General features: G+C 41.5%; 1 protein-coding gene across 1 annotated transcript; it reads left to right on the top strand.

Moving 5' to 3' along the window:
* The first annotated feature begins 537 nt into the window (after positions 1-537).
* On the top strand, positions 538-1,416 carry LOC138053120 (histidine N-acetyltransferase-like). Its single transcript, XM_068899797.1, has one exon. It carries the CDS (start codon positions 538-540, stop codon positions 1,414-1,416), a length of 879 nt encoding a protein of 292 aa, XP_068755898.1.
* The last annotated feature ends 12,830 nt before the right edge of the window (positions 1,417-14,246 follow it).

Genomic DNA, 14,246 nt, shown 5'->3' on the forward strand with positions numbered 1-14,246 from the left:
GATCTTAAAATCTCGAAAACCGAACCGAAATTCAGAGTCTAATGACAACTAATGCTTACAAAGATCGATGGTATGCGATCAAAAGTAGATACCCCCAAGACCGATCATTTTAAAATCTTTTCAGTAAACTGATTAACCAAAAAATATCCCATATGTCTTCTGTAATCGGGAAGCGACGTTAGAGCTTGAATTTTTTTAAGTGTCTCGTCGTAACTGCACGTGTCGGTTCGAAATTTCTGGCGATGAGTGTACAATAGAAAGCAGAAGTTCTCGACATTTGAAATGAAGGTATCAATGCATGAGAAGTGACCCATGGCGACACTGAATCCGGCGAAAAGAATTCCATAGACTTCTTCTTGTTCTTTCCGACTTCCTCGCTCGTTCGGTCGCTGCGCGACCTAATTTTAAGCTCGCTTTAATTTCTCAATCCAAGAGTTTCAAGAGGGCTACTTGAAGCAAGTCTAAGGAGTCAACTATTAAGTATTCGGAAACGAAAACTCCTTGTAAGACTGACCTGTTTTCAGATTCTTTTCAGCCATGGCAGGGTTAGCTTTTCGTCTTGCCCAATCAAGCGACTTTCACGAAATTCTGAAAATATCTGAGGGAATATACGAAAGAAATGACTATCTTCCAAAGAGGTATCACACGTGGATGGGGATGGAAAATTGGAACGTAATGCTAGCTTTCTCTGGTGACAAACTAGAGAGTCTGGTGGCATTTGTCATTGTGGACGAGGGACGGACATACGTCACTCGAGCAGCACGTACTTTACCAGAGTTTCAAGGACAAGGAATATACAAAGCCCTCTCAAATGCGGTAACTGAATTTATACGAATAAGATTTCCAAATATTTCAAGACACCGCCTCGTAACATATGGGGAATATTCCGCTTATCGATCATTTAAGTCCCTTGGATTCCATATGATTTTGGCCTGCTTCGTCAAAAAAGCATCCCTCAGACCTCAGAAAGCACGATCTTCGTCTCTTAATTCCGCCGCAGAAGTCACATCTTGCACCCAGGATTACCTTTGCGATGTTGTTTTTGCTCCCACAGTAGCTAGGAAATTGTTTCGACACAACCTGATAAACATGGAATCCACTCTTATTGAGCCACTCCGATCAAATATCGACTACCTGGCACAGGAATACGGCGATATTTACGTCGCCGTCGAAAATTCCCACACCGAAGAAGTTCCTCCGAGATCTGTGAGCTTCGGTGTCCTCTCGCCTAGGGTAGCGTTCGCACACTGGACAGTGAACATTTACACCGATGACCCAGCGTTGTTCGAAGCTCATCTATTATACCAGTTTGAACGCGCCTGCAAGGTTATCGAGGGCAGTTTCCTTTTTGCTATTCTTCACGACAAAACGAAATGTGCACGGCAAGTGTTGGAACAACTTTTAGCTATAATTTAAAGTTGGGCCTGAACTCTCCCAGTCAATAAGCTCGAGATCATTGAGACAATGCATCCCCAGAGAAAATTGAAAACTCGCGAAGCTGGGAGCAATAATTTTAGTTGGAGGGAAGGTCAAAGGCAGATCACTAACGTCTGACACAGCATTGCCACTAAAAACGGATCCCATATCCGTGAATTTGGTGAACGAGGATATTGTCAATTCGTGCGGCAGAGTCATTTCGAATCCTTAATTGCCTTATCAATAACCGTGGTTAATGCATAGCTTTGAAGCAAGATCAAAAAGTTATTGCCAGGACCAACGCTAAAACATTTACGCATGCGCTAAAGGATTGTTTGAACAAGAGAGAAAAATGCAGTACCTCCAGACGTGGCGCTGGAGCGTCGTACCAAACGAGTCATCCCGGGATTTCGGCCCGTGCGATCGCCTTTGGACGCAGTTGGCCCTTCGCTGCTTTCTGCTACCGACCTTGCCTCCCGGTACGGCATTGAGGGAGAGATATGTTGGCCCCTAAGCCATATGAGACAAATCCCACGCCTACTCACAGCTCCAAACCGCCCTTGTCATTACAAATTATCTGAAGGTTTCGATGGTTTGTATATTTAAGGCAAAAGTCATTTCATCTGTCATGTGGTAAGCACTGGAGTCGAAGATTACAAACTGAACGCACGCGCCCTGCTGAAGGTGACATGCATACATGCATAAACTTTAGTTTTTCTCCAATTTCAGAATAACTACACAGCCAATGTCTTCGAGACATTACATTTACAACTAGAATACATAGCTTATACAGATACATAACTAAATAAATGATTTTCAAAGATATATTATTGAAAAAAAAAAGCCGCTGTACAAAATGCGGTCTTAGATTCTCTACTTTAAAACCGGTAAACTCAGTGCTACGGATAAAATCAGGTAGCGCATTCCGCATCTTAGCTGATACGTAAAAGAAACAACTAAGACAATAACTGGTTGTTTTAGGTTTATTGAGGGACAGAATGTAATTTCCGCGAAGATGACGCATAAGAAGATTTTGAATGTGCTTATTGCATAGAGATATAGAATTTGACTTAAGTGGTAAGAGGACAGGTAATTTGCAAATATAAATCTCATTATTCTCTTATTTACATTATACCCTTTCTTTGAAAAGAAATTTGCCACGAGGATAACAGCGAAAAAAAGCACTACTTTGTCCCGAATTTTCTATGATAAAAACGTGTTCAGAAAATCAGAAGTCCTACGTTCACAGCACACAGCAGGGCTACTCCTTAGTACCTGGCTAGAGATCTTCTTCTCACTGCTTTTTCTTCTGGCCGCGCTTTAGCCATTTGATGAGGGCCAGTCTCGTGCTTCTCAAGTTGCCTCGTTCATGCTCAAAAAGAATTCTGGGTAATTCTGCCACTCCATGACAAGGAAAGCCCCCCGATTCTCATTTCATTGATTATTTTATAAGTGTCGGGCCACCCAGTCCTACCAGCAAAATACAGCACCGATTGAAGTTTTTAGCTTTCAAAACTTGCCCAAACTGTATCGGTAGGTCCCGGAATTCGTCCACAGAAAGGCCAGAGAGACATTTTCACTCGTGAACCGCCATGCCTTAATTTTAGGCCACCAAGTCTGCATGAAACCATCTCTCACCTCTGCCTCAAGAAGACCAGACACGCAAGGTTCTTACCTTACGTTTATGCCTGTAAAATCAACTGAAATGTCAACTCCTTGTAAAAACCAGCATCTCTTATTGGTTCGAGAGCCAGACCATTTACGCATGCGCTGAAGGATTGTTTGAACAAGAGAGAAAAATGCAGTACCTCCAGACGTGGCGCTGGAGCGTCGTACCAAACGAGTCATCCCGGGATTGCGGCCCGTGCGATCGCTTTTGGACGCAGTTGGCCCTTCGCTGCTTTCTGCTACCGACCTTGCCTCCCGGTACGGCATTGAGGGAGAGATATGTCGGCCCCTAAGCCATATGAGACAAATCCCACGCCTACTCACAGCTCCAAACCGCCCTTGTCATTACAATTTATCTGAGGATTTCGATGGCTTATATTTTTAAGGCAAAAGTAATTTTATCTGTCATATGGTAAACACTGGAGTCGAAGATTACAAACTGCACGCACGCGCCCTGCTGAAGGTAACGTGCATACATGCATAAACGTTGTTTTATCTCGAATTTCAGAATAACTACACAGCCAATGTCTTCGAGAAATTACATTTAAAACTAGATTACATAGCTTATACAGATACATTACTAAATAAATGATTTTCAAAGATATATTATTGAAAAAGAAAAGCCGCTGTACAAAATGCGGTCTTAGATTCTCTACTTTAAAACCGGTAAACTCAGTGCTACGGATAAAATCAGGCAGCGCATTCCGCATCTTAGCTGATACGTATGGGAAACAGCTAAGACCATAACTGGTTGTTTTAGGTTTATTGAGGGACAGAATGTAATTTCTGCGATAATGACGCATAAGAAGATTTTGAATGCGCTTATTGCATAGAGATATAGAATTCGACTTAAGTGGTAAGAGGACAGGTAATTTGCAAATATAAATCTCATTATTCTCTTATTTACATTATACCCTTTCTTTGAAAAGAAATTTGCCACGAGGATAACAGCGAAAAAAAGCACTACTTTGTCGCGAATTTTCTATGATAAAAACGTGTTCAGAAAATCAGAAGTCCTACGTTCACAGCACACAGCAGGGCTACTCCTTAGTACCTGGCTAGAGATCTTTTTCTCACTGCTTTTTCTTCTGGCCGCGCTTTAGCCATTTGATGAGGGCCAGTCTCGTGCTTCTCAAGTTGCCTCGTTCATGCTCAAAAAGAATTCTGGGTAATTCTGCCACTCCATGACAAGGAAAGCCCCCCGATTCTCATTTCATTGATTATTTTATAAGCGTCGGGCCACCCAGTCCTACCAGCAAAATACAGCACCGATTGAAGTTTTTAGCTTTCAAAACTTGCCCAAACTGTATCGGTAGGTCCCGGAATTCGTCCACAGAAAGGCCAGAGAGACATTTTCACTCGTGAACCGCCATGCCTTAATTTTAGGCCACCAAGTCTGCATGAAACCATCTCTCACCTCTGCCTCGAGAAGACCAGACAAGCAAGGTTCTTACCTTACGTTTATGCCTGTAAAATCAACTGAAATGTCAACTCCTTGTAAAAACCAGCATCTCTTATTGGTTCGAGAGCCAGACCATTTACGCATGCGCTGAAGGATTGTTTGAACAAGAGAGAAAAATGCAGTACCTCCAGACGTGGCGCTGGAAAGTCGTACCAAACGAGTCATCCCGGGATTGCGGCCCGTGCGATCGCTTTTGGACGCAGTTGGCCCTTCGCTGCTTTCTGCTACCGACCTTGCCTCCCGGTACGGCATTGAGGGAGAGATATGTCGGCCCCTAAGCCATATGAGACAAATCCCACGCCTACTCACAGCTCGAAACCGCCCTTGTCATTACAATTTATCTGAAGATTTCGATGGCTTATATATTTAAGGCAAAAGTCATTTTATCTGTCATATGGTAAACACTGGAGTCGAAGATTACAAACTGCACGCACGCGCCCTGCTGAAGGTAACATGCATACATGCATAAACTTTGTTTTATCTCGAATTTCAGAATAACTACACAGCCAATGTCTTCGAGACATTACATTTACAACTAGAATACATAGCTTATACAGATACAATATTAAATAAATGATTTTCAAAGATATATTATTGAAAAAGAAAAGCCGCTGTACAAAATGCGGTCTTAGATTCTCTACTTTAAAACCGGTAAACTAAGTGCTACGGATAAAATCAGGTAGCGCATTCCGCATCTTAGCTGATACGTAAAAAAAAACAATTAAGACCATAACTGGTTGTTTTAGGTTTATTGAGGGACAGAATGTAATTTCCGCAAAGATGACGCATAAGAAGATTTTTAATGCGCTTATTGCATAGAGATGTAGAATTCGACTTAAGTGGTAAGAGGACAGGTAATTTGCAAATATAAATCTCATTATTCTCTTATTTACATTATACCCTTTCTTTGACAAGTAATTTGCCACGAGGATAACAGCGAAAAAAAGCACTACTTTGTCGCGAATTTTCTATGATAAAAACGTGTTCAGAAAATCAGAAGTCCTACGTTCACAGCACACAGCAGGGCTACTCCTTAGTACCTGGCTAGAGATCTTTTTCTCACTGCTTTTTCTTCTGGCCGCGCTTTAGCCATTTGATGAGGGCCAGTCTCGTGCTTCTCAAGTTGCCTCGTTCATGCTCAAAAAGAATTCTGGGTAATTCTGCCACTCCATGACAAGGAAAGCCCCCCGATTCTCATTTCATTGATTATTTTATAAGCGTCGGGCCACCCAGTCCTACCAGCAAAATACAGCACCGATTGAAGTTTTTAGCTTTCAAAACTTGCCCAAACTGTATCGGTAGGTCCCGGAATTCGTCCACAGAAAGGCCAGAGAGACATTTTCACTCGTGAACCGCCATGCCTTAATTTTAGGCCACCAAGTCTGCATGAAACCATCTCTCACCTCTGCCTCGAGAAGACCAGACAAGCAAGGTTCTTACCTTACGTTTATGCCTGTAAAATCAACTGAAATGTCAACTCCTTGTAAAAACCAGCATCTCTTATTGGTTCGAGAGCCAGACCATTTACGCATGCGCTGAAGGATTGTTTGAACAAGAGAGAAAAATGCAGTACCTCCAGACGTGGCGCTGGAAAGTCGTACCAAACGAGTCATCCCGGGATTGCGGCCCGTGCGATCGCTTTTGGACGCAGTTGGCCCTTCGCTGCTTTCTGCTACCGACCTTGCCTCCCGGTACGGCATTGAGGGAGAGATATGTCGGCCCCTAAGCCATATGAGACAAATCCCACGCCTACTCACAGCTCGAAACCGCCCTTGTCATTACAATTTATCTGAAGATTTCGATGGCTTATATATTTAAGGCAAAAGTCATTTTATCTGTCATATGGTAAACACTGGAGTCGAAGATTACAAACTGCACGCACGCGCCCTGCTGAAGGTAACATGCATACATGCATAAACTTTGTTTTATCTCGAATTTCAGAATAACTACACAGCCAATGTCTTCGAGACATTACATTTACAACTAGAATACATAGCTTATACAGATACAATATTAAATAAATGATTTTCAAAGATATATTATTGAAAAAGAAAAGCCGCTGTACAAAATGCGGTCTTAGATTCTCTACTTTAAAACCGGTAAACTAAGTGCTACGGATAAAATCAGGTAGCGCATTCCGCATCTTAGCTGATACGTAAAAAAAAACAATTAAGACCATAACTGGTTGTTTTAGGTTTATTGAGGGACAGAATGTAATTTCCGCAAAGATGACGCATAAGAAGATTTTTAATGCGCTTATTGCATAGAGATGTAGAATTCGACTTAAGTGGTAAGAGGACAGGTAATTTGCAAATATAAATCTCATTATTCTCTTATTTACATTATACCCTTTCTTTGACAAGTAATTTGGCACGAGGATAACAGCGAAAAAAAGCACTACTTTGTCGCGAATTTTCTATGATAAAAACGTGTTCAGAAAATCAGAAGTCCTACGTTCACAGCACACAGCAGGGCTACTCCTTAGTACCTGGCTAGAGATCTTTTTCTCACTGCTTTTTCTTCTGGCCGCGCTTTAGCCATTTGATGAGGGCCAGTCTCGTGCTTCTCAAGTTGCCTCGTTCATGCTCAAAAAGAATTCTGGGTAATTCTGCCACTCCATGACAAGGAAAGCCCCCCGATTCTCATTTCATTGATTATTTTATAAGTGTCAGGCCACCCAGTCCTACCAGCAAAATACAGCACCGATTGAAGTTTTTAGCTTTCAAAACTTGCCCAAACTGTATCGGTAGGTCCCGGAATTCGTCCACAGAAAGGCCAGAGAGACATTTTCACTCGTGAACCGCCATGCCTTAATTTTAGGCCACCAAGTCTGCATGAAACCATCTCTCACCTCTGCCTCGAGAAGACCAGACAAGCAAGGTTCTTACCTTACGTTTATGCCTGTAGAATCAACTGAAATGTCAATTCCTTGTAAAAACCAGCATCTTTTATTGGTTCGAGAGCCAGACCATTTACGCATGCGCTGAAGGATTGTTTGAACAAGAGAGAAAAATGCAGTACCTCCAGACGTGGCGCTGGAAAGTCGTACCAAACGAGTCATCCCGGGATTTCGGCCCGTGCGATCGCTTTTGGACGCAGTTGGCCCTTCGCTGCTTTCTGCTACCGACCTTGCCTCCCGGTACGGCATTGAGGGAGAGATATGTCGGCCCCTAAGCCATATGAGACAAATCCCACGCCTACTCACAGCTCCAAACCGCCCTTGTCATTACAATTTATCTGAAGATTTCGATGGCTTATATATTTAAGGCAAAAGTCATTTTATCTGTCATATGGTAAACACTGGAGTCGAAGATGACAAACTGCACGCACGCGCCCTGCTGAAGGTAACATGCATACATGCATAAACTTTGTTTTATCTCAAATTTCAGAATAACTACACAGCCAATGTCTTCGAGACATTACATTTACAACTAGAATACATAGCTTATACAGATACATTATTAAATAAATGATTTTCAAAGATATATTATTGAAAAAGAAAAGCCGCTGTACAAAATGCGGTCTTAGATTCTCTACTTTAAAACCGGTAAACTCAGTGCTACGGATAAAATCAGGTAGCGCATTCCGCATCTTAGCTGATACGTAAAAAAAACAACTAAGACCATAACTGGTTGTTTTAGGTTTATTGAGGGACAGAATGTAATTTCCGCGAAGATGACGCATAAGAAGATTTTGAATGCGCTTATTGCATAGAGATGTAGAATTTGACTTAAGTGGTAAGAGGACAGGTAATTTGCAAATATAAATCTCATTATTCTCTTATTTACATTATACCCTTTCTTTGACAAGAAATTTGCCACGAGGATAACAGCGAAAAAAAGCACTACTTTGTCGCGAATTTTCTATGATAAAAACGTGTTCAGAAAATCAGAAGTCCTACGTTCACAGCACACAGCAGGGCTACTCCTTAGTACCTGGCTAGAGATCTTTTTCTCACTGCTTTTTCTTCTGGCCGCGCTTTAGCCATTTGATGAGGGCCAGTCTCGTGCTTCTCAAGTTGCCTCGTTCATGCTCAAAAAGAATTCTGGGTAATTCTGCCACTCCATGACAAGGAAAGCCCCCCGATTCTCATTTCATTGATTATTTTATAAGTGTCGGGCCACCCAGTCCTACCAGCAAAATACAGCACCGATTGAAGTTTTTAGCTTTCAAAACTTGCCAAAACTGTATCGGTAGGTCCCGGAATTCGTCCACAGAAAGGCCAGAGAGACATTTTCACTCGTGAACCGACATGCCTTAATTTTAGGCCACTAAGTCTGCATGAAACCATCTCTCACCTCTGCCTCGAGAAGACCAGACAAGCAAGGTTCTTACCTTACGTTTATGCCTGTAGAATCAACTGAAATGTCAATTCCTTGTAAAAACCAGCATCTTTTATTGGTTCGAGAGCCAGACCATTTACGCATGCGCTGAAGGATTGTTTGAACAAGAGAGAAAAATGCAGTACCTCCAGACGTGGCGCTGGAGCGTCGTACCAAACGAGTCATCCCGGGATTTCGGCCCGTGCGATCGCTTTTGGACGCAGTTGGCCCTTCGCTGCTTTCTGCTACCGACCTTGCCTCCCGGTACGGCATTGAGGGAGAGATATGTCGGCCCCTAAGCCATATGAGACAAATCCCACGCCTACTCACAGCTCCAAACCGCCCTTGTCATTACAATTTATCTGAAGATTTCGATGGCTTATATATTTAGGGCAAAAGTCATTTTATCTGTCATATGGTAAACACTGGAGTCGAAGATTACAAACTGCACGCACGCGCCCTGCTGAAGGTAACATGCATACATGCATAAACTTTGTTTTATCTCGAATTTCAGAACAACTACACAGCCAATGTCTTCGAGACATTACATTTACAACTAGAATACATAGCTTATACAGATGCATTATTAAATAAATGATTTTCAAAGATATATTATTGAAAAAGAAAAGCCGCTGTACAAAATGCGGTCTTAGATTCTCTACTTTAAAACCGGTAAACTCAGTGCTACGGATAAAATCAGGTAGCGCATTCCGCATCTTAGCTGATACGTAAAAAAAACAACTAAGACCATAACTGGTTGTTTTAGGTTTATTGAGGGACAGAATGTAATTTCCGCGAAGATGACGCATAAGGAAGATTTTGAATGCGCTTATTGCATAGAGATGTAGAATTTGACTTAAGTGGTAAGAGGACAGGTAATTTGCAAATATAAATCTCATTATTCTCTTATTTACATTATACCCTTTCTTTGACAAGAAATTTGCCACGAGGATAACAGCGAAAAAAAGCACTACTTTGTCGCGAATTTTCTATGATAAAAACGTGTTCAGAAAATCAGAAGTCCTACGTTCACAGCACACAGCAGGGCTACTCCTTAGTACCTGGCTAGAGATCTTTTTCTCACTGCTTTTTCTTCTGGCCGCGCTTTAGCCATTTGATGAGGGCCAGTCTCGTGCTTCTCAAGTTGCCTCGTTCATGCTCAAAAAGAATTCTGGGTAATTCTGCCACTCCATGACAAGGAAAGCCCCCCGATTCTCATTTCATTGATTATTTTATAAGTGTCGGGCCACCCAGTCCTACCAGCAAAATACAGCACCGATTGAAGTTTTTAGCTTTCAAAACTTGCCCAAACTGTATCGGTAGGTCCCGGAATTCGTCCACAGAAAGGCCAGAGAGACATTTTCACTCGTGAACCGCCATGCCTTAATTTTAGGCCACCAAGTCTGCATGAAACCATCTCTCACCTCTGCCTCGAGAAGACCAGACAAGCAAGGTTCTTACCTTACGTTTATGCCTGTAGAATCAACTGAAATGTCAATTCCTTGTAAAAACCAGCATCTTTTATTGGTTCGAGAGCCAGACCATTTACGCATGCGCTGAAGGATTGTTTGAACAAGAGAGAAAAATGCAGTACCTCCAGACGTGGCGCTGGAGCGTCGTACCAAACGAGTCATCCCGGGATTTCGGCCCGTGCGATCGCTTTTGGACGCAGTTGGCCCTTCGCTGCTTTCTGCTACCGACCTTGCCTCCCGGTACGGCATTGAGGGAGAGATATGTCGTTCCCTAAGCCATATGAGACAAATCCCACGCCTACTCACAGCTCCAAACCGCCCTTGTCATTACAATTTATCTGAAGATTTCGATGGCTTATATATTTAGGGCAAAAGTCATTTTATCTGTCATATGGTAAACAATGGAGTCGAAGATTACAAACTGCACGCACGCGCCCTGCTGAAGGTAACATGCATACATGCATAAACTTTGTTTTATCTCGAATTTCAGAACAACTACACAGCCAATGTCTTCGAGACATTACATTTACAACTAGAATACATAGCTTATACAGATGCATTATTAAATAAATGATTTTCAAAGATATATTATTGAAAAAGAAAAGCCGCTGTACAAAATGCGGTCTTAGATTCTCTACTTTAAAACCGGTAAACTCAGTGCTACGGATAAAATCAGTTAGCGCATTCCGCATCTTAGCTGATACGTAAAAAAAACAACTAAGACCATAACTGGTTGTTTTAGGTTTATTGAGGGACAGAATGTAATTTCCGCGAAGATGACGCATAAGGAAGATTTTGAATGCGCTTATTGCATAGAGATGTAGAATTTGACTTAAGTGGTAAGAGGACAGGTAATTTGCAAATATAAATCTCATTATTCTCTTATTTACATTATACCCTTTCTTTGACAAGAAATTTGCCACGAGGATAACAGCGAAAAAAAGCACTACTTTGTCGCGAATTTTCTATGATAAAAACGTGTTCAGAAAATCAGAAGTCCTACGTTCACAGCACACAGCAGGGCTACTCCTTAGTACCTGGCTAGAGATCTTTTTCTCACTGCTTTTTCTTCTGGCCGCGCTTTAGCCATTTGATGAGGGCCAGTCTCGTGCTTCTCAAGTTGCCTCGTTCATGCTCAAAAAGAATTCTGGGTAATTCTGCCACTCCATGACAAGGAAAGCCCCCCGATTCTCATTTCATTGATTATTTTATAAGTGTCGGGCCACCCAGTCCTACCAGCAAAATACAGCACCGATTCAAGTTTTTAGCTTTCAAAACTTGCCCAAACTGTATCGGTAGGTCCCGGAATTCGTCCACAGAAAGGCCAGAGAGACATTTTCCACTCGTGAACCACCATGCCTTAATTTTAGGCCACCAAGTCTGCATGAAACCATCTCTCACCTCTCTTTTCTTTGAAAGGTTTTCCTCTACCCACATTCCAGCTTAATGACTCCAGCCTGAGGGCTTCTGTTTACGAAGATGGCCCGAAAGATCACCGATAAAATGATGAATCCACCAGATATTACCCAGCTCGCACATTCTTCGAACATGAGCTGTTGACATTTGTCACGTGACTCCTAATCCTGAGCCCACATTGACTCGAAACCGCATATCTTGCTAGGAGAACTTCTTATACGGCGTAACGAAGTGCCGAAAACCGTTTATCGGCGAAAGATTACTTAAAAAATAGTTAGTACTTCTGTGGTAAAGGGTTAACGAATTGCTATTTGATGGTCCGCCCTTAAAAAAGTAAAATTTACAAAACAGAACGGATCGCTTCCTCTTTTATAAGGTCTTGTCTACGGACGGAAAGCTAAATATAGTATGACGGTTTGCACAGTCACAAAATCTCTTTTAACGGACTGCTTGATATTTTTTACTTAACCACCTTGAAAACGCAAGCTCTTTACACGCAAATTTCGAACAAATTGATTGTCTTGAGTAGAAAAAGTAAAGACCATTGCCTTTGTCTTTTTTTAAGTCAAACGTCAGGTCGTGATTTTAAGCCTGCATTCTTGAGATCGTATAACACTAGAATTCTTCTTTCGAGGTGGCCATTTATACCTAACAACTCTACTAGAATTCTGTTTTCGCAGAGGCCTTCAAAAATGGTATTTTTGTCTGTGGGTTTATAATTCTCGATAACTATTGATCAGAGTTTTTTTACTCCACTCAGTATTCACATCATGCTGATCTATAATAAAAGCCCCATTGAGTATTTGACCACACTGCAAAAGTGACACCCCGTTAGAAAAGAGAGGAAAACTGGATTTTTTTCTCGTTTATAATAAGGCTTGGGTTTAGGGTGAGGCATGAGTTTAGTGACGTGTGGTGCAGATCTCTCCAAAATGTACACAATGCAGCAGCGAGGATTACAGCATGTTTACGAAAATGTGATTGTGTTTGCTCTACTTTAAGGGAGTAGCACTGGCTGCCTCTTGAACAAAGAATAGTTTTTAAGATAAAGCTAATTACATTTCAGATTATGAACAATGTAGGTCCAAAATATTTAAGTGATCTTCTTCAGCTGTATGAACCAGCAAGATGTTTCCGCTCCTTTTCCGATAAGTGACGCCTCTGTGCTTCTCACTATAATTTTAAGACTTACGGTTATAGAGCTTATGATGTTGCAGCGCCTAGACTGTGGAATGTGCTCCCGATCAGTGATATTAGACGGGCTAGAAACAATTAATAGTTTTAAATCAAAGCTTAAAACGTATCTTTTTAGACAACCCTATTTTAAACATATTATTCTAGCATATATTTTATTTTTATTTATGAAGGACATTATAGGTATATTCTTTTTACGTTTTTATATTTTTAATTGTAAAGCGCTAACAACAGCAATGTATTTGCGCTATACAAGTTTTATTATTATTATTATTATTATTATTATGAATGTTTTGATAGATTCACAAGATCTCTCTGTAGTTGAAAGACTTGACAGGAAAGGAAATCATTGCATTAAGATTTACGAAGAACGGTATGGAAATGTTCATCAAGTACATGAAGTTTGCATCAAATGCGCATCAACTTTAGTTGTTCCCATATTTTTAATATGAATTTTTCTTACCGATTTTGTGACTAAGCCGATTCGACTGCCTAGACAATGTTTAGACGGAGTTGCATATTGTTCCTTAAGAACACACAATCACGAAACGATGTACATTAAATAAAAAAGCCTTCGCTTTCATCAAACAAACTCCCTTAAGTCTCAGATAGGAAGGAAAGCCGCCATTTCAAGTACATTTATTTTCAACAAAAAGCACTCAATTAGCCAGTAATGCTCTTTGTTTGTCCCTCCAAAATTCAGCCTCGTTTCCACGGTCTCTCGTCTGTGCGTCCCTCGTCGTGAAGGAAAGAGACCCCGGTTGCGGCTGGTCACGAGCCTCCCAAAATCTGGGAGCTTTTCCAAATGTGTGTTAGGGGAGGGGTGGCAGTGTAGGCCTTGTTATCATTCGGCACGCATTGATTGATTTTGTGACCAACTTCACATGAAATTTGACGTGAAAGGCAAAAAGGACAGAAAATAAACTGACGCGCTTCGAATTTCACTTATGTCCGTGTGAAGGTCGGGATTCAAACTGGAAAAAGCTCAAGTAATGATAAGTCGAAAAGGGGCTCAAATGAACAATGTTTTTATTGCTGCGAAGCGAGGGTAGCGATCGAGCAGCAACGTGTTCTGGATTCGTAAGAACTTAGGATGATTCTCCGATTTACCACTTTTTCCCAGAATGCGCCATAATTAGACAAAATGCAGTGCGCAATTCACCAGCTTTTACAAGAATGCATTGCATTTGAGCAGAACGCTGCCAAACAGTCTGGACTGGATTGCTTAAGCAGGAGGTTCCGTAAATATTCGATGAAACAACACATCATGATGTAAGATTTAAAACTCACAACAAT

The sequence above is a fragment of the Montipora capricornis genome, chromosome 6, assembly GCF_036669925.1.
Source record: "Montipora capricornis isolate CH-2021 chromosome 6, ASM3666992v2, whole genome shotgun sequence".
Taxonomy (NCBI): Eukaryota; Metazoa; Cnidaria; class Anthozoa; order Scleractinia; family Acroporidae; genus Montipora; species Montipora capricornis.

Coding starts and splice junctions, on each gene's coding strand:
- LOC138053120 (XM_068899797.1), top strand. CDS start 538: ATGGCAGGGTTAGCTTTTCGTCTTGCCCAATCAAGCGACTTTCACGAA.